Source organism: Tenrec ecaudatus, chromosome 1, assembly GCF_050624435.1.
Source record: "Tenrec ecaudatus isolate mTenEca1 chromosome 1, mTenEca1.hap1, whole genome shotgun sequence".
NCBI lineage: Eukaryota > Metazoa > Chordata > Mammalia > Afrosoricida > Tenrecidae > Tenrec > Tenrec ecaudatus.
Window position 1 is genome coordinate 123,247,011 of NC_134530.1, and position 21,512 is coordinate 123,268,522.

General features: G+C 36.4%; 1 protein-coding gene across 9 annotated transcripts in view; it reads right to left on the reverse strand.

Annotated features, from left to right (window-relative positions):
- ZNF644 (zinc finger protein 644) overlaps positions 1–21,512 on the reverse strand; it is a 101,784-nt gene that overhangs the window by 8,643 nt on the left and 71,629 nt on the right. For 5 of the 9 annotated variants that reach the window (XM_075558301.1, XM_075558325.1, XM_075558309.1 and 2 more), the window contains 2 exons: positions 8,315–11,343; positions 7,550–8,149 (listed from right to left, as the gene is read on the reverse strand). The exons of 3 other annotated variants lie outside the window; for them this stretch is intronic. In XM_075558301.1, coding sequence (XP_075414416.1) covers positions 7,550–8,149; positions 8,315–11,343 — 3,629 coding nt within the window. Of the gene's footprint in view, positions 1–7,549; positions 8,150–8,314; positions 11,344–14,178; positions 14,247–21,512 lie in introns of all 9 variants that reach the window. One more of the 9 variants, XM_075558322.1, reaches the window with a different exon arrangement.

Sequence of the window (21,512 nt, forward strand, 5' to 3'; positions counted from 1 at the left end):
TCTTTCCCCAGGGACACCCCTCTTCTGATAACATGCCCAAAGCACAGGAGACCCAGCTTATCACTGTTAGTTGCCATCGAGTCAGCTCTAACCCACACAGTACCCAGAACATATAGAAACCCATCTTTGAAATACAAGTTTGGCCAGGCCACTTCCTTGATTTAGCAATAATAAAAAAATCCTCCAATGGCTAAATCTTTAACAGAGCATTTTAATCTCTCCTTTCCCAAAACACCATCCTCTCAAGCTCTTAAACTGAATCTCCTGGCACTTCCGGAATCCAAACTTCACATCTCTGCTCATACTACGTTCTCTTTGCCTGGAATGTTCTACTTCATCTCTTCTTTCTAACACTACTCACCACTCAAGATTAGGGTCCAGCTGAAACATTGTTAGTTTTCTCTAATACTACAATTACACTTCTCCCACTGAGTCCAGAGTAATCTTTACGGCCTCCGGGATTAGCACAATTCTGTTACGATACCAGAACCCCAGGTACTTTGTTGAAACGAAAACATTTTCTTCAACCATCAGTATATTTTCTCTCTCATTTAAAAAAAGCAACAAGAAGCAAACCAACACAAACCACATTGTTTTTTCCTTCTCTTTATAAAACTACCTTTACACAAGTCAGGCTATAGGTTCACAGACTTATTTGGCCTATCCTCCCCTTTATTCAAGGAGAGAGAGGGGAAAAAAGAAGTACTGAGAGTCCTCCAAGCAGTGTAAAACGTTTGCAGTATAGTTCATATTCAAAGATAAAGTGTGGGTACCTGCTCTTGCAGGTCTCCTGGGCAGTTTCCGAGCCCCTCAGGGGGCAGCATTTGAGGAAACAGAGGGTCAGACAAATAATAAAGACAGCAGAAAAAATGAACCCAATTTAACATTTAACTCCCCTTACAAGAAGCTTTTAGGGATGTGCCTCAGACTTCTCTCATATTCTCACACACAGCCAAGTGAATTAGCAATGTAATTGCTTTAAGTAGACGTAGGGTTTTGTTCTTTTAAAGCTTAATTTTTAAATGATCAAAACTTGCACTTACAAACTGGCAGACAGAATGAATGTATCAAGCGACAATTTTTTGAGGACTCAAGATTATTAAAAATAGATGAGGAATTCATGAAAAGACAGGCAAATTAATACACCTTGGGATGCTTCAGCAACCTACTATTCCACTTAAAGTAGAGGGTAAGAAAAATAAAAATAACAATTTTATTAAAAATTATCTGTATGTACATAAAAGTTCGAGTATCAAAATTTTAAACATCTATTTTCAATAGGAAAATCATTCTTTAATTATGATGGGTGAGTCATTTGCTGTTAATGTGCAATAGTGCTTTACTTCAAAAAAACATTAACAAGGAAGTATTCAGAAAACAAAGTGAAGCACAAATATAAGGCGCTTTGAATAACATCACAGTTAAAGTAAATGACAATGTGATCACTTTGCTTGGTCCCACCTAAATATGCTTGCATATATAAAACTATTTTTCTTCTTTTAATCTTTATTAACTAAAAGTTTCAACTTATTTAAAATCTTGAAAGCTCGTATTTGATTAAACATTGTCAAGTAGACTCAAAAACGTGAAAACGAGTAAAGAAACTTTGCCTGGTATAGTTTTGGGTTACTGTGCCTAAGCTGTCAGTATTACTGGTTCCATCAGTAGAGTCACTGAGGGCAGTGTGTTCAGTCTGGGACAGTGACTTCTTGCCTTACCTGTTCACAGAGTGGAACCGCCCTGCAGATTTCTAAGACTGGAAGTCTTTACAAGAGTAGAAAACCTTACCTTTATCCCTCAAGTGACTTCTTACTGGGGAGTAAAATCAATGACTAGGTCATAAGCTATATTGATTTTCTAATGTAAAAAAAAATCAAACACAACAGAAAATATTATCACATATCACACACAGTCAGGTGGGTAAAAGAGTCTCCCTGTGTGTGTATTAGGAAGAGAGGTAGAGAATGTATGTTGTAAATAGGGTCGAGATAGTAAATGTGATGTGCCTTACAGAAACATTGTACAAAACACGCATTCAGCTTACAGCTTTGGTTCTTTTCATTCAAAACATCTCTTCCATACCCTGCCATAAACTGTTTTCTTGGTCTTATTAAAATCCAGTTTCACTTTGACCTCAATTTTTTTTCCCCTTTGGTGGTTATTACAATTCCAGGTTAAGTCGGTAGAATACACTATGTCATGAGTTAGTTTTGTTATTTAGCTGGTCTCATATTTTAAACGCCTTCAAACTCTTTTTTAAAAGAGGATTTATTAGAATCCTAGTTTTGTAACTCATTTTTATTATGGAGTGTCTGTTTTCTCAATTTTCTGCCAGAGGAATTGCTCGTGACGGGTAGGCTTTGGGGACTCTGATGAGCCTATGCAGGAACAATTTTTATCTGTGTATGAGTTAAGTGCAGGTTTCTGGACAAGATCCCACAGCTTTTAAGAAAATTCTCAGTGTCCCTGCTCCCTAAAGATTAAGGACCAACATACTCATATTAGAAATATTTCAAAGTATTTCCAAAAAAATCTTGAAGTTACTAGGTGATAGGAATTTAGGGAAGCAGAGAGAGGCACACTTTTCAGTCTATCAATGATAGCTGGAGAGCTATACATTAAAAAAAATATTTCGTCTAAGAAGGTTTATAGTTCTTACACAAGAGACCAGGAGCTGGTGGCTCTTAAGAAGGCTTGGTAATTTATCTTATCCAAACAATCCTTTCCTCCTTGCATTGGTATATCTAAGCTTTTTTTTCAAGAGCAGGGACATAATAAAAAACTTATGAGATTAAAAACGGCATGAATCAGGAATACCAATATTAGACATCTTTATGGAAGTGTAGTCATAACTATTTTCCCTTTATATTATTCTATTTTGTGACATGCTTGGATTAAAAGGTTACCAAAAGAAATGAACTTGCATTTTATTTATTAAAAAGCATCTGCACATACTTAAAGTATAGATTGCTGCCCATATGAATCAATGAATTCCTTTTAATAATCCCAGAGAATCCTCTGGGACCAAAGGCTTTTTTAACTAAAAAGTGATACTGATAGAGGAAAAAAGAAAAGATAGTTTGTAAATACAGAAAATCTATATAAAAATATCTTACTTGGCATGAGTAAACAACAAAGACATTTCCTGTGTAGGCCTGAGCTTCAAAACCAGGAGAAAATATTCCAGAATATCCAAGAAAAGGGTGCATAAGATTTCAATTGATCAAACTCTACTGACTCTCACTGCCAATGAGGCAACGCTGACTCACTGGGACCTCTGTGAGGCTCTGAGACTCTGTTTACCCGAACAGAGAGCCCAGTCTCTCCCTGGGACCTGCTGCTGGTTTCTAACTGCCCATCAAGTGGATCACAGCTCACATAACCACTACACCACCAGGAATCCTTTTATCTATCAAAAGCGAAGCAAGAAATGAGGAAGCTGTCACCACAGACTTTCTTCAGCTTAAATCCCTTCTCTTTGCCCCAGGATCACCAAACACATACTCTATATTTCCTACCATTACTGTTTTAATTAGTATTTAATACTATTTTAGAAATAATATTCCCCTTTTAACTGATGCTCCAGAACATATTCCAGTCATCCTACAGTGCTTCTCTCTCGGGTAACGAATGTACACTGGGGGTTATGAGGGCCCAGGGGTGGGCAGGAGGGGGGGAAGGGTGAAAGGAGTTGATACCAAGGGCTCAATCGAAAGTAAATGTCTAGAAAAGAATGAAGGCAACATATGTACAAATTCACCTGATGCAAGCGATGTATGGATTGGGAGAAGAGTTGTTAAGAGTCAAAAAAAATATTTTTAAAATAAAACAGAATGCACCCTTGGCCAAAAAGGGGGTATTAACTCGGGTTATTTATTATTAAGGTGCCGTGGTGGTTCTTTGGGTTGTGCATTGCGCTACTGTTAAGTTGTAGGCTCAAACATAAGCAAATTCATATTTTGAAGGACTGTTAATGAGGCAAGAGCATTTTATCTTAAATGGACTAACAAAGTCTCATCCGAAGAGATTTGCCTCACGGAATAGTAGCACAATCCACTTGACTATTCATAAAGGACTTTTTTCTTAAATCCTACAAAGATCCCAATCTATTCAGTCTTCAGAAGGCTCACCTGATTCAAGTTCATTGAATAATATTAACAACAAAATCTAGAGTAAGTGCCCTGATATGAATTACAACTTTGCTATTTATTAATTATATAAGTTGGGAAAATTGCTTAAATACTATAAGCACTAGTTTCCTATAAAATGGAGAGAACTATAGTACTTGGAGGTATATGGATGTTGTGAAAATTTAAAGAAAAATATGCATATAGATGCATAGCAAAGTGCCCCTGTGTTCACTAAGCTGGCGAAGTGACTACGAGAGCTAGAATGATTCCCTGTGTCTACTCTCTCTGCTCTCGGGGCTCTCATGTCCACAACCACTGTGCAAGTCTGATGAATGTTAACAGTGATATAAAATGTATAACCGCACACTAGAAGAATTAATCCAATAAAGTAAATTCACTCTACTTCCGCTACTCAATATAAATTATACATCATCAAGTCATCCTCGGTCATTTGGTGCCAAGTCAGGGGAGAAAGCACAGCAGCAGAAGAAAGAAACTAGTATGAACACAAGTGTTTCATGGTCGGCAAGGTCATACAGGACGTAAGTCATGAGAAGACACAAGGAGGAACAGAAAAGTTGGGAGGAAAGCAGAGGGAAGTGATCTGAAAGAGTGAAAGAAATACAACGGTTAGGAGAGGAAAATCTCAGGTAAAGAATTTATGCAGAACTATTTTTTAAAAAGAGGGTATAGAATGTGAGAGAAATGAGATTGCTGACAGCAGGAAAGCTTGAAAGGCTATAACAAAAGAGCAAAGCAGTTTTCAGGGCATAAGAAGCAGTATTACATGTAAGTAAGCTAATCAAATTTTCACAGACTAGCAGTATGATGAGGTATCTGCAAGGCTGGACTAACCAACCCAGAATAACACAGAAATGTGCATGCTAACACTTATATGCATAGCTATGTTTATTAATCCTAAATATAGCTTAGGGGCATGAAAAGAAAATTGGATTTAGTTGTAAACATGAGCCATTATTACGGCTTGCCCCTCCAAAGATTTCATCTACAGACTAAAGAAAACTCAGTTACTTACTTAATTTTCTAGTTAATTCTAAATATCTGAAATTTCACTACAATTTCCTTTCCTAATAATTTCCATGCTAGTACTACAATCTCCCCTGGCCACCCACCCTCCAAAGAGAGGTAGGCGTCTTTCTGGAATCTACTAGCAAAAATAAACCTTTTTTTTTTTTTAAGAGTCATTTTAAAAAAGCAAGGGGAATAGTTCCACACCTCTACTGGGTTTTCTCCCCGAAAATCAATTCAATGAGAGCAAAATTAAAAAGAATAGTTCACTTAAGATTATATTTAACAGTTTACAAGTTGCTGAAATTTACTATATATTCAGACTCAACTCCTTACCAAAGAATGCTATAAGTATCACCTGAATTAGCAGCAGCAGACAGATTTGCTGTGATATCTGTTCACACATACCTGCACCCGTCAAAAGTCCAGCACTCTTCTTTCGTGCATAAGCGCGTAAGTGGTTGGATAGGCTAACAGCACTTGTAAACGTCGCACTGCAATGCACACATGTTCTAAGCTTCACAGGCACACCTAGCATTCAAAAGAAAACTATAATCCAGTTCTACTTCCAAAAGTGAAGTTTTCTTAGCTTAAAGCGTGTAGAAAAGTACAATAAAGATGGTTTAAAAAAATGTTCAGTGAATTAGCATAATGGAAAATAAAGTGGGAAATAAGGTTCACTATTAGTTTGTTGTTAGTATTTAGAGCCAAACCCATGCTCTCTGGCAAAGTGGAAGAAGAGGACTGACTTGAACCTCTGAGCGGATCCCACTATCATTTTCTTGCAGATCTCTGTATTACACAGATCATTCCTACACCTAAAATACAACCCTCTCATTTGAATAGCAAAGTTCTGTTGAGAAGTTACCAAGCTTACAACATTACCAATAAAAGAATTAAAAAGTCTAGTTGACAAAGTGGTAATTAAAGTGTTTTATCCACAAACCCGTAAAAGGCTCAATACTCAATTAGGCTTTCTGATGAAGGCTGGGAGAAAAGGTGGTAAAACACACCACTGAACAGCTGTGAGACACATTTTATTCAGGGTATTTTATGTTCAGTACTCTGAAAGAGCAATCAATAAAGGAAGTTAATGATTTGGAGTCCCCCCCCTAAAATCTTTTGTGCTATATAAGTGATGCACAGCTAACATCTTAATCATTACAGGAAAGAAAATATGTTGAAATGATAAGCAACTCCTAATTTCTCAGAGAGCCCTGACTCCACAACAGTTTGAAGAAATGGCTTTCTTCAACATTATTTTGATAGCCACACCTGTCTTCCTTCTTTGACGTGGGCTACCACACTTCAAATGGTGGGCACAGCTGACACATTTTCCCTAGTTTGCCCTTCTGAAAAATATTAAAAGCTGCCAACACTGGAAAAGTCTCATCATTCCTACGAGAGAACCTTATTATTAATCCAGAGAAGGTTATACAAGATAAAAGGTTTTCCAGACCACTTACAATACAAAGTACTCTTTGCTTAAACCAATATTGCCTTACAGATATATGGGAAACCTCAAAGTCTGCCCAAAGTAAACAAGCCAACATCACTTTACACAACTTTTATTTATTACTCACCCAATGTCATTTAACTGAAGGTCCTAATCAGTAGACCATCTCAGTTAATAGTCACTATTTTTAACCTCCCCAACACAACAACTAAAAGACCCTGCACATTCTTCTAATCTAAAAACACAAACTAGACTTTGCAATACAAAATGAAATTTGACTACTTTATCTGCCACATCATACGCCCACACAAAATACTGCTGGAAACGCCAGACCTGTTGGTTTGACAAGCACGCAGCCAAGTCCTACACCGTTCCACGCGAACTCCAGTGCAAGTGCTAAACCCCCCAAGAAATTGCATTTTCTACTCACAATGGCCCGAAATACAATGAGGAATTGAACAGAGACGCTTCTTTGGGTTAATTACAAGAGACAGCAATCCATTCAGCTGAAAAGGTATGTTTTGTTTTACCTCCGCATGAGCAAAACCAGTAGTTCAATCTTGAGAACATTATCCTTTTGGAGAAATGGCAAACATGACAGTAGTTTGCATTTTCAGTAATGCTAGACTTTGGAACAAAGTCCACTTCCCACCCAGAGAAACACCATCCCCAGTGAGCATATTTCCTTCTTACAGATGCTTTCGGTTTTGTTCTCACCTTATAACCTGACCAAGAATTGAGGCACACAGAACTCAGTGCTGAACATCAATTGACTTATAGAAATGACAAGATAACAATCAATTTTGTGCTCTGTAAAAAAAAAAGCAGCTTAAAGGAAAATTCTGATAAAAATATTTTCGACAAATTTTCCATTACAGTAACACATAATTCAACCGAATCTCATAGACTAAAATAGTCGCAAATGTCCTCTTACCTGAGTGCATAGTCAAGTCCATTTTCTGTGGCTGATACATCAACGGACTATCTTCACTTAACGGAAGTACACATTTCTGAACAAATCTCTTTCTTGCAGTTTGATTATGGATCTTTTGAGGAGAAAAAGGAGAATTTCTTTCCTCTCCCATTCTTTTATTTTTAAGCAGTTCTATCAGTGTAAGAGACTTTTTCCCACTAGACAGTTCTGGTTTTGTTTCATCACATTCATTTAAGAAACTCAGTCCATCTTCCTCTGATGCAGACACTGATACAGCTTCAGTCTTTAGGCCATTACGGTATGCTTCAAGAGGTATAACATTTTGGGATAAAAAGTCATCGCTGGATGCAAATTTCTGAGCAACAAATGGTCTGGGAATAATACGACGACTGTTCAATGCCTTTAAGATTTTTTCGTATTTTTCTTCATTTTGCATCATCTCATTCAGAACACAGATTGGAGATTTGTGAGCATCCCACTTGGTCTTTCCCAGTCTTTTCAGGTGACCTCTAACATGATTTGATAAACCAATTTTGGTATCAAACCAACCACCACAGAGTTGACAAGTGTGTTCAGAAGTGGATTCAGACTTTTCTATAGCTTAAAAAAAAAAGTTTAAGGGTAAGAACAGAATTTTTGATAAATTCACCATCCTAAAACCAATGAACTCAAATATGTGATTGTAATCAACAAAAATGAAATAAAATTTTAACATCCTGATTTTGAACCCAGCCATACCAACCCAAATTATCCATGAGCACTTACCTTTTCTAACTCGCTTAACAGGTGTCCCTGTGCCAGTCCTTTTGAAATGCTGCATTTTGTCACTCGTTGCTATTTGTTCTGGTGATACAACATGACGGGCTTCATAGCTTAATCCTGCTCTGTGAAGATGTCCCCGAACATGATTTGACAACCCGACACCTGTTTCAAAGGTTGCTGGGCAATAAGGGCAAGATTTCTTCTCAAGAGACAAATCAGACCAATGGAAAACAGAGCTATGTTTTGACAGTGAAGTTTCTGCATTTTCTAAATGCTGAGGATCGTGTATCTCATGCAAAAAATTATTAGCTCCTGTATCTTCATAATACTCAAAGTAAAAACCATCATTTTGATCATAATTAAGGGTCGTGCTTTCTTCAGGTTCTTGACTTTCTACTTTGCTTTTAAATAGAGGGAATAAGTCTACATGCTCTTGATTAATATCATTATAGGTTTCTTCTTCTATAGTCTGCGTAGTGTAGTCACCTAGTTCAACATTATCCCATGAACTTTCATCTTCTGTTTCATAGCTATCTTTCTTTTCAGCAGAGTTAAGCTTTTGCAAAACAACAACTGTCATTTTATGCAAAAAATCAGGATAGCTATCCAAGTCTTCTCCTTCAACAGAACTTTCCTTCTTAGATTCTCTAACTACTCTCTTCACAGCTACACGCCTATGTTCTTTGAAACTTTCTGGCCTTTTGTTGTCAGCATTACTAGAATCTGAAATGAAACTATCACTGTGAGAATTACTTGATGAAAATAAATGTAAAGAATTTAATGAACTAGTTTCTTTTTTTAAATGCAGAGGATATGATTCACCTGATTTTTTAATCATCCTGTAGTTTTCATATTTGTGTCTATATAAATAGTTGCTATTTGTCTTGACATTAGATTTTTCTTTTGCTGCTTGATGGAAATACTTAGTTTTTTGGTCAATGCTGCTTTCATTCATAACAGTCTTAGGAGAATTATCTTGATTGCACACATTTACACCTGATTGGACGATGCTTTTCCTTGCTTTTTGTATTCTGTGTGGCCGCTTATGGAATTTTGAAAAATTACTTGATTGTGAGGCTGATCCAAATGCTCGCTTTACATCTTGTTTTAGAGCAGAATTCTTTGGAAATGTGGTTGACGGTTGTTTAATTAATGGTTTAGTGCTAATATCTATAGGTTCTTCAAGGATATCATTTTTTCTTTTGTCAAGGCCAAGGGGGTTGCTAAATGAATCAATACATGATGGTGAATGTAGGTATTCCATGTGTTTTTTTAAAAGACTTCTGGCTGAAGTTGTAAAAGGGCACATCTTACATATATAGGTAGTGGATTTTTTAGATGACCCTGTGACAGAGACTTTCATGAAAGTCTTTTTCTGCGGTTTTCTCTGGGCTGTATCAGAACTGACAATGGGGCATTTTACCACTGCGCCATGGGCAATGCCTCGGTGGCATTCCAATTCATTTTCTGTCACTGCCATGAAGTTACACTCTTCACAGCAGTAGTACCTCTTATCTTTTTCATGGGTCTTAGCATGTTGTACAAATGTTTTAGGGCAATTGGTACCAAACACACACTGAGGGCACTGTAATCGTGCACTTCTTCCTTCATCCTGAAGTTCTTTCAATTCACGAATTTCCTCCATCAACTTCTGTCTTCTTTCTTGGTGAATAATCATATGCTTTAGAAGTGAGTTGCGATCTCGAAATGTCCGTCCACATTCCCTACAAGCATATGGCCTGGGGACATTAAGATGACGAAAGTGACTGTTTCCATCCAAATGATACATCATATGCCTGTGGAGGTGCTTCTTCTCCCTAAAATTCACATTGCACTTTGTACAGGGGTAGAATGATGGCTCTTCGTTGCTGAAAGTAGCAGGGGACTCGGAATCACTCTCTTCACATTTCTTTCTTAAGGAATTTGTAAGAAAAGTGCTCGTATGAACAGGTGAACTATCTTCTTCACCCTTATCGGGGTTATATATTAGATGCTGAAAAGCATCCACAGATTCCAAGTCTTCATCAGTTGATTCAGGCTTCACTTTTGATAATGCATATTTCTGTGAGTCTATTGCTTGTATTTCTTCATTTTGTTCTAGAAAGTCTACTTCTAGTATTTTTGATTTATTGGGTACAGAATTAGAATCACTGAAGCAGTCTTCAGTATAACGAGTTATCTTGCTTACATCCATTTTCCGCTTTCTCTTCTTTTCTACACCTACTTTAGAGGGTACTGGAGCTTTGTCTACTGTATCTTCATTTGTCATAAGAAACTGAATGAACTCTTTTTGGGGGTCCCAGTTTGTGTCATTTTCTGACCTAAATTCATCTGTACCTGAGGAAATTCCTGTTACTGGATTGACACTATCATCCTTTACCAATAAATCTTCACTATCTTCACCCACCTCTACTTGATTTATTAAAGTGCTATCTGACTTTACACTACTCCCTACTGAATTCTGAATGTCACAACCAACTGAAGCAGAGGTAGGTAGTTTGTTAATGGAATGAGTTGGATTCTTAGCATGTGCTACATCAGGTAACAAAAATAAAACTTGGTGTTGACTTGCATTCTGTGGTGTAGACAGCTGGAGATCAGCTGCCACCTTCAAAGTTGAACAAGATTCTATTGTTGGCTGATCCACAGGCTGTCCAGTGGTTAATGAAACACTGCCTTTATTCATATTGGAAGTCTTGGTTAAAGAGGAGTGTGAAACTGGTCCATTAACAGCAGCTCCTTTAGGCAAGAGAAAGTTTTCACTAGAAACAGTAGGAGCACCAGCATGTATAAACAGAGCAGACTGGCCCCCGCTTAAGGCTTTTTCAGATTTGTCCTTTGTCGGTTCTTCAGGCAGAATCAATGTACTGTTTTTCTGAAATGATGTTTGACAATCTTTTGGTTTTTGAACTCCACTCTCTTCCTCTGAGATAAAGTCATTGCCATGTAGGAGTTCTTCTTTAGCACCAGAAGTATCTGTGTTTATCTTCATATCATCCATTTTGTTGGCAAGCCCATTTAACACAGTTAGTCTAGAAAATGGAAAAAATAGTTTTAGATTTGCAAGAAAGGAAAAAAATGCTACTAGGTTACACATGCAGAGTTGAAAGTATACTTTTTCATTACTTGATTTTCCATATTGAGATTTAATGTTTTTCTTAAGAGTGAAGAAACCCTTAAAAATTGAAATACTTTAATACGGCCTTGAAGGATAATTTTTTCTGTGCTAGGAAACAACTAAAAATTGCAAATGTAAGAAATACGGAAAGTAAAGGTATACAAATAGATACACACATAATATAAAGGAATATATTAGAGAATAAAACTTTTAGGCCTAGTGTCAGTATATATTGAAAATAAAAGTGATTTCACTTAAGCAATTTTAATTTATTATAAATCTCAACTACAACCATTGCAAGAAAGAGCTTTTCTACTTGAAAGTTCATTCCTGGAAGAAGGTAACAAGACATCTCTCAGGAAAAGGTCTTATCTAACCATTTTAGCTATACCACTACTAGCTTATGATGCAATAAAGATTTTATTTCTAAATTTAAGAATAGTTTGCTTTCAAGATACTTTAATATTCTCCTAAAATCCTATCAACGAATCTCAAAAGCCTTCTATTCACAGGGGTTCACTGAGTCCTTATTCAACATTATCCTCAATTAGTAAAGCTGAAACTAGTGAAATTGTATGTTACTTTAAATACTCATACTAAGGATCCCCAGATTTTTGGCATTCACTAGACTAGTTCTTCCATTTCTGACTTGACAGTTTCATAAACTTAAAAACATTTTAGGAAACATAAATTTTTTTAGCTTAATTCAGAGAAAATATAGGCAACACATTCGAATGCATGTTTAATCATGATAACACAGAAGAAACCCTTTGAAATGGCCGCATAGTAACCATCCTTAAAACAATGTAAGCTCTTTGAGGACACGCACTATGATCGAATTACTTTCCCATCTCTAGAAGTGAGTACAGTGATTTGCAGTTGTTGAATAATGGACTCAAGGAATTTTGAGTAAAAGCACAATCACAGTATCAAAAGTTCATGAAATATAAAAAGGAAAATTTTTTCAATGAATTTTTATTAATCCCAAATAGCATAATTTCTATCATAGCTCTGATTTCTTGACTCAACAACTATCGCAATCTTCATGAACAACTTAAAAAGCTTTCCAGAATACTATTTGAAGTACTCCCATACATAAAGTTCCATATTCTGTTTGATTTTGTATTAGTTGGTGGGAGCTTCAAAACGGTCATAAAAAATTGAGTTAAAAGATAATGGGATTTTCCCATGAACTTTTTAAAAGTCCTTTACACTTACAGTTTATTCATTTTTCAACTTATCAAGGCCTTTATTATGTCAGGCAATGCTCTAGGTAACAAAGATATGATAGTAGAGAATACAAACTAGGAACCTATTCTCAGATAAAGAATAAAACCTTCCCTCTGCCACTGAGACCCCCTCTCCTGCAAAGAAGGGGGGGAGGGGTGAAAGGGAGACAGTGTCAAGGGGTACACGTGGAAATGTTTGGAAACTGATTATGGTGGCAATTGTACAAATATGCTCAACGTGATTGAAGTATGGAATAACATATAAAAACCTTTTACATTTTAAAAGTTTTAAATGTTTGTAATTGTTTTAGGATAGCAGAATGTACACTTCAATATTTAATAATGAAAATATTTCCAATATAGACTGGTGGAACCTCTGAGACTATGAACTCACCACTCACCCCATGGCTCCATTTTTAGTTAAACAAAACAGGTCCAAAGGGGAGCAGTAACATTAGGGAAGTGTGGACACTTTACAGCAGTGGTTCTTAACTTTCCTCATGCCGCGACCCTTTAATACAGTTCTTCATGCTGTGGTGACCCCTAACCATGGAATTATTTTAGTTGCTACTTCATAATTTTAATTTGCTAGTTATGAATCATAATATAAATACCTGATGTACAGGATGTATTGGATAACCTCTGTGAAGGTCATTTGACCCCCAAAGGGGTCACGACCCACAGGTTGAGAACCACTGCTTTATAGTAATTAAGCATTTGAGATTAAAATGACGTTCACCCAAAGGCAGAGTCCAGAAGGGTTAGGAAAGGATAAATGGAAACAGGAAACAGAGAGGAAATGGGCTAAGTGCTAATCAATTGTGAGGATCACGATCGATGACATCAAAACAAAATGCGTATGGATTGCTGAATGAAAACCGATTGGATTTGCAAACATTTACTTAATTTCCAATAAGTTACCTGCCCCCAAAACACCTGCCTTGCTTTCTTATCTTTCTAGAAGTTGACCATATCTAGTATTTAAATATATTTGTCATAAGTGTACATTCAAATATATGTATGCTGGCCCCCCAAAAAACAAAAACATCGCTCACACTCCCAATAAAGTTTATTAATTCTATTCTGTTTTATAGGACCAATTTCATACTTCAAGAAAAATAAATTCTTGGTTAAAAAATTGTTCTAATTACTATTTTCTTATTTCATAAAGCAGATAAGCACTTATAAAACAAGATCTTATCATTCTACATGATATTTTTATATAATAAACACAAACAATAAGTATTATAAATATTCTTCTTTAGCATTATCATTTATACCACCAATCATTTTCCTGTCTTAAGATGGTTTTGATATTGGCAAGTTTCCACAGTAATAAAAATAGACTTCCAATAAGATCATATTCAATGATCTCACCCCAAAATGGTGCTAATGCAGCACCCAGCAGGAGTCTCAACATCACATACACAGAAGTTAAAAACGGGCAGCACAAGCATGTGTTAGGAAGAAGTGTGCAAATGTCAATGAAAGGAAAAGCAAACTTGATGCTATACTATTACCCATTCCAGCATTTCTTGTTAAATTAGGGAGAAAAGCGAAATGCCTCAGTAGCCACAAGCTCATAAATCTGAAAGACAAGAATTTTTTTTTGGTAAGCAATTTAAGTCTGAAATATACTAACTTTCTATTCCTGCTTATTATAATCACGGAGGTAGACAAATATATGCTCAGTCAATTTGAAAGCCTATATTAGTTTTTCTCAACAGGAAGCAACGTTGCTAACGAAGTGGTAAATTCAGTGTTAATGAGTGGCTTCACTGTTACCACCTCAGAGGTAAAACCTTCCATGTTCCATGTTCTACCCATCTGTTCTGGTGTTAGAGGTTCAGAGATGGAACAGACGCTTCCCATTTAAAGCAACTTCATTGATCCCCCTGAACAGCAGGGTGACAAACTGTGAGAACATCATGTCGGTTTAGACTGCACCCTCATGATCAGAATGGCTTTTTAAGAGCCTTCCGTGATTGCACATTCAGAAGATTCCAAACTCTACTTCATTCAAATACATCAAAAGATTATATTTATATATACATATATATAACAGATTGCCAATCGATGAACTGCAGTTAGGAAAAAAACCAAAGAATCAGGTCAAATATAAAATGAGCTACTGAATGAGCAAAGTTCTCTTTTGCATCTACACAATGAAATATGGCTTATTTGCCTCAATAATTACCTCTCCACAATTCTTTTTTCAGGTTCAGTTGGGAAGATATTCTTAGCACATTAATATTAGAAATATGGTATCAGAAATTGGTTCAGTAAGCTAATAAAGCAGTAATTAAAATTTTCCTCACTTAATTTTCAAAACATATTTTAACTATTAAACATGAAAATACAGTTCTTTACTTAATAGCCGTATTTAAGACTTGTAGCTGTTGCCCTGAAATACAATATAGGACAATAAACTATCAAACTCTGTTGCAATAAATAATGGATTTAGAATTCTAACATCAAAAACTGTATCACTACATTCATGTGGATACTTGTGATTTTCATAAATCAGTTGGTCTGTAAGCTATTTTTACTTTGCATTAAGTAGTAGTTCACAACTACCTTTTAATCATATAATTAAATAGATAATAATAGAGCCATCAATACTTTAAAAAGTCAATACTAGCTAATACCAAATACAGAACCTATTAGAAATAGGCATTATTCATTATTTAAATTTAAAAGTCAAGTTTATAAATTGTAATACAGAAATTATTGTTATGTTATTTTAATCTTCTAAATCTAAATGGTTTTTCTATATTATTAGGATTATTTTTAGCAAATATTTCAGCTAAGTGTTCTCCCATGAAATCATATAATTTGCTTTGAACTGATTTAAAAACATACTTAAAAAACTCACACATGTTATAAAAAGCTGTAAATGGAATTTTACATCTACATAAAACATATTTCAGTTTCTAGAAACTCCTAATGAGTTCTACAGCTATATCTGCCTGTAGTTATATGCTGTGAACATTAAAAACGTACAAAGGTCAGATCTGTCTTCAGGATGACAGATCATCACTTATATGCCTCAAGCTAGACTTATTGTCTCAGAAATCTCAAACATCAGTATTTTTGCAAACTATCAGCACTTGCTATAACACCCTCACTACACTACATCTTGAGGTTACTACAGAAGAAATGAGGTGATAATTGCATATTAACATAATTATTCTGTAATCCCTCTGAGCAAGCGTCCTAGGTCCCTCAGTAATTCAGATTAGCTACAACCTTCCTGTCATCAAATCTATGCTGTCCACTTTCTGTTCATGAATAATTCTTTTTTTAAAGAAATTAGCCTAATTTCATTCTTTTATGTACATTATTAATTGTATTTATTGCAAGTAGGTTAACATTCTTGAGTACTTATTACAGAATTCCAACCTTTGTCATGTCTCATAATTTCACACAAAAATAAAAGTATGATCTGCCCTCATTCCACATTAGTTCACTAATAACTGTATTACACAATTCTAAATAAATTATAACACTGGCGACAAGCTGAGTTATAGTTAGAATCTGTCAGATTTTTGCAAACCTCATGTTCACGTGCATCATCTTTGAGAGCACGTGACAAGCTCAGTTGGTATATGAGAGTGGGTCAAGAAGAGCAAATTATTCACAACTATCACCCTAGTTACAAAACAAGTCTTAATTAACTGAACTCTTACCACATTTAAAATTACTACAGCATTTAAGTCTATGTGCACACTATACACAATGTATACACATATAAATCTCTATTTTACAAAGTCACAATGCAGGTAAACATGATATGTTCCAATCATCCTAGGAATAAGGTACCTGTACTTTAGATGCCACATTGAGGAAAAACTAACTCAAAACACCAAGTGTATCCAGGATGTCTTTGTGAAAATCATGCTACATAGTAAGTCAACACTTGTAATCAGCCTACACTCTAAAAACCTTCAAATGTTTAAAAGTTTGGAATATAAATTGTCAATTGGTTTGAATCAGAGAGAAATTCCTCTCAAGATCAATAGAAACAGGGACCATTCAGGACTGGAAAATGTTGTCTTATGCAGCAGTGGATTTGAATGGTTTAGCAGGCTAGACTGATATGCGTCAAAAACACTGGGGTTGGAGACTGGACATTTGATTACCACTGTCCTTTCTACCATGTGCTCTATATCCCATTTCTTTGTACATATGCATAAAGAAGCAGAGCCAAAAAGAAGGGTACGGATTACACCACTGGGCCTAAAAACAACATTTTCTAATTTCAAAATTAGCCCAACCTGTGGGTTGCGACCCCTTTGGGAGTCTAACGACCTTTTCACAGGAGTTGCCCATTTCATAACAGTAGCAAAATTAGTTATGAAGTAACCATGAAAATAATTTTATGGTTGAGGGGCTCACCACAACATGAGGAACTGTATTACAGGGTCGTGGCATTAGGAAGGGTGAGAACCACTGCTTTAGATAGCGGTAAGTTGGTAAATGTACTCTTGAGGAATTTGGGAATATCTAAATAACACTGAGGTGACAGTGCTATCTACATCACAAAAAACTTTTATAGTATTTTCTGGGCTGTTTTCTAATGATGATACTAAAAATTGTCACCGAATGTGAACATGTAAAGAACATGTATTGTTATGAAAAAGCACAAAACGTTATGAAAGATAAAATACACTGAACACAGTTCCTTATTGCCGGCAGCATTTGGGGATGCCATGAAAAACTATGTGTTTCCAACACCTACCAGAGAATTGTATTTAACTGTGATAGGTTTTTTTCAACTGGCTAGGCCAGGATTCTCCCATGAATTGTGTTCTAACAAGATGTAATTAACTCTATGATGGGATCTTCTGTGAGCTGCCAAGGAGTTGTAAAAGAACAAGATGGAGTGTTGTTGTTTGTTGTTAGATGCCACTGATTTGGGTTCTGACCCATAGAGACCTTTTACACAACAGAAGGAAACACTGCCGGTGCTGCACACTTGTTGCCATGCTTTCGCCTATTGTTGCAGCATTGTGCCAATCCATCTCCGGGACGGAGAGCTATCCCCTTAAATCAGATCACAGCCTTGGTCAGATTGAAAGGAAGCTTCACCAGAGATGTGGCCTACTCTTCTGTAAGTTAACACTGTGGGGAAGGAAGAGTGCTCCCTTCTTTCTGTGCGTCCAGACCCTGCATCTAGTCCACGCTCCTGGGTGCTGACAGCAGCCTTCCACACTGCCTGCTGACTTTGGATTCATTTGATCTATAGCCAGGAGCCTGACTTGCTGACCTTGGACTTGTCTATGCCTCAACCAGCCTGTGGTGTTCCTGCTTCTTGGTTTGTTGACCCTGGCAGCTAGGAGCCCCCAAGAAACCCAGCTTAAGATCTGGCCCACACGGACTTGAATCAGGTTGGACGTAACACCTAATACTGGTTCTGCTTCTCTAGAAAACCCACCAAGTAGTTTTATTTCTGATAGTACATACTGTACTATATTATTTTATTGTATGGTTATTCTTTTAAAAGGATACTAAGTTACATAAACTTATTAACCACAAATGATTCTTAGTGTAAAGTTGTTGTAAGATGCCATCAAGTCTGTTATGACCATCGCAACCTTATGCACAATAAAATAATACACCGCTTGGCCCTGTGCCATGTGCTTGCTGCCACGGTGTCAATCCATCTGTGTGAAGGCCTTCCTCTTTGCTGCTGCCCTTTTGCCTTACCAAGCATAATGCTTTAACAGGACAATGTGCTCAAACAGGAATTCCTGTAGTTAAAATAACTTCATCTTAAAAAAAAAAAAAACCTGATCAAACTTTTTAGCACGGTTGTGCAAATAAAACATCAACCAGCTAATTTTCAAAGTTATTCAAATATTGAATTTTCAAATGATCCAAAATAGCAAGTGTACCAATTCCACACTGCAAAACAACTATGTCAATCTTGCCCGCCACAAACATGTTTTATTAACTGCCCTAAACTGTCATCTTAAATTTGAGCTTTTAATAGTTAGTCTGTGATGGGTTTGCAGTATTTTTACTCAGTTTTAAAAATATATATATATACTACAATTATTAACAAACATCTTTCACATCCTAAGAAGATAAAGTAAAAATTATATTAGATGTTAAAGAATAAGAAATACACAAAGTAGTGGGATTCATATTACATATGCCTATGGGTAAACTGCTTCATAGTTAAAATTCTAAAAGTCAAGGGACTGATGCCATTAAAAATTACTGCACCTATCCATTTGAAAATAAGCGCTAGCAGCACATTGCAGTGCTGAGATGCTAACTCGAGTTAACGGTGCAACAGGTTGTCAGTTGTTTGAATCCACCAGTGGGATTCTCTGTGGGAGAAAGTTGATGCCGCCTGCTCTTGGAAACATAGTCTGAGAAATCCTAGCAGCTCTGTGCTGACTTACAGGGTTGCCATGAGTTGGAGTCAACTTGATGGTAATGGGTCTGGTAAATACCAGAAAATAACAAGGACAAAAGAAATGATGAAAGAATTTATTTACTTTAAAATCCTTTTATTGTGTTTGCGTGAATGCTTATGAAACAGATCATCAGTTTTGTATTCAATTCTAACACCTTTTATTTCACTCCATTTATTACAATCCCTCAACGTACCCTCACTTATCTCTTCCTTTCGGTTTCCAATCCATTCCTCCTCTTCTAACAATTCTGAACTTTAAGTGTCACCTGCCATCAAGTTGGCTCACACTGCTGCCCCATGTACAATAGAATGAAACAATGCCCAGCCCTGTGCCATCCTCACAATTGCAACCACACTTGAGTCCATCGATGCAGATACTGTGTCAATCCAGCTTGTTGAAGGTATTTCTCTGTTTGCTGCCCTGCTACTTCACCAAGCATGATGCCCTTCTCTAGGGACTGGTTTCTCCTGACATGTCCAATGTATGTAGATGAAGTTTCACCGTCCTTGTCTAAGAAGCATTCTGGCTGTACATCATCCAAGACAGATTTGTTTGCTCGTTTAGCAGCCATGGTATTTTCAATAATCCTTGCCAGTACCATAATCCAGATGCATTGATTCTTCTTCAATCTTCCTTACTCAAGATCTAACTTTTACATGAATACGGGGCAATTGGAAATCCCATGGCTTGGGTCAAGCACTGTAGTACTCAAAAGCAACATCCTTCCTTGCCTTTCAATATTTCAGAGGTCTTGTGCAGTACATTTTACCTAACGCAAAACATTGTTTCTTGACTGCTACTTCCAAGAAAATGGACTGTATATCTAAGTAAAGCAAAAATCCTTGACTTCAATCTTTTTCTATCAGATAGGTGTTGAAATCCAGTTGGGAGGATTTTGGTTTCTTTACATTGAGTGTAATCCATCCAGAAGGCTGCAATCCTTCATCTTCCACAGTGCATCAAGTCCTCCTCACTTGCAGCAAGCACGGTTGTATCACCTGCATATCACAGGTGTAAACCTTCGTTCAATCCTGATACTGTATTTTTCTTATTATAATGCAGCTTCCCTGATAATCTGCTCACCATACAGATTGAGAACAAGTATGGGATACGGACACACCCTTTCTTGATTTTAAACCAAGCACTATTCCCCTGTTCTATTGACACAATTGTTTCTTGATCCATGTACAGGTTCAGCATAAGCACAATTAATTGTACTTGGATTCCCATTCTTCGCAAGGTTATCCAGTTTGTTATGATCCATACTGTTGAATGCCTTTGCATAGTCAATGAAACACAAGTAAACATCTTCCTGGTATTTTCTGCTATGAGCCACGATCCATCTGACATCAACAATAATATCCCTTGTTCTATGTCAGCGGTTCTGAACCTCTGGGTTGTGACCCCTTTTGGGGCCAAACTCCCCTTTCACAGGGTCGGCCAATTCACAACAGTAGCAAAATTAGTTATGAAGTAGCAAAGAAAATAATTTTATGGCTGGGGGGGGGGTCACCACCACATGAGGAATTGTATGAAAGGGTTGTGGCCTGAGGAAGGGTGAGAACCAGTGCTCTACGTCCTCTTCTGAATCTGGCCCGTACCTCTGTCAATGTACTGCTGCAACTGTTGTTGGATGACCGTTAGCCAAACTTGATTTGTACGTGATATTAATGGTATTTTCCCACAATATGAGCCATAATTTAAACCAATTCTGTTGGATTACCTTTCTTTGGAATGGGTCTAAAGAAGAATCTCTTCCAGTAAGTTAGCCAGATGAGTGAGTTTTTCCTAAACTCCATCAGCTTGTTGACACATTTCAATTGTTTTTCAATCAATTCCTGGAGCAGTGCAACATGAACTTTTTCCTTAAGCATTTGCTCACACTCTTCTTAATCAATGGTTGACTGTCAACTCGTTTTTTTGGTCCAGTGGCAGTGTTTCTTTCTATCTTCTTTTGATGTTTTCTGCATTGTTCAATAATTTCCCCATAGACTCTTCTAATATAACTTGAGGCTTGAAATTTTTTCTTGAGTACTTTCTGTTTAATATATACTGAAAGTATTCTTCCTTTTAGTTTTCTAACTACGTCTTTGTATATACACTGTTTTATTTTGTCGTCTTGAAAAACATTATTTCACTTACGATATCAGTTTGAAAGGAATCAGACTATTTAAAAATTGATATTTTTTGGTATTTCTATAACAAGTATGTTTTCAACTATATATACATGTAACATCTGGTATGTAAATGAAATATGTAGGCATTCTGATAAGAACGATATTCCCTTTGAAAACTGGAAGCACAAAAAATGGAAATTTTACTTTCTGTAGTATTTTTATTAAATGTGAACTTCCATATTAATCTTTATTATATCATCACTTTTTCAATTTGTTTTTGGTTTCATTGAAATCAGCAAAATAATTTTT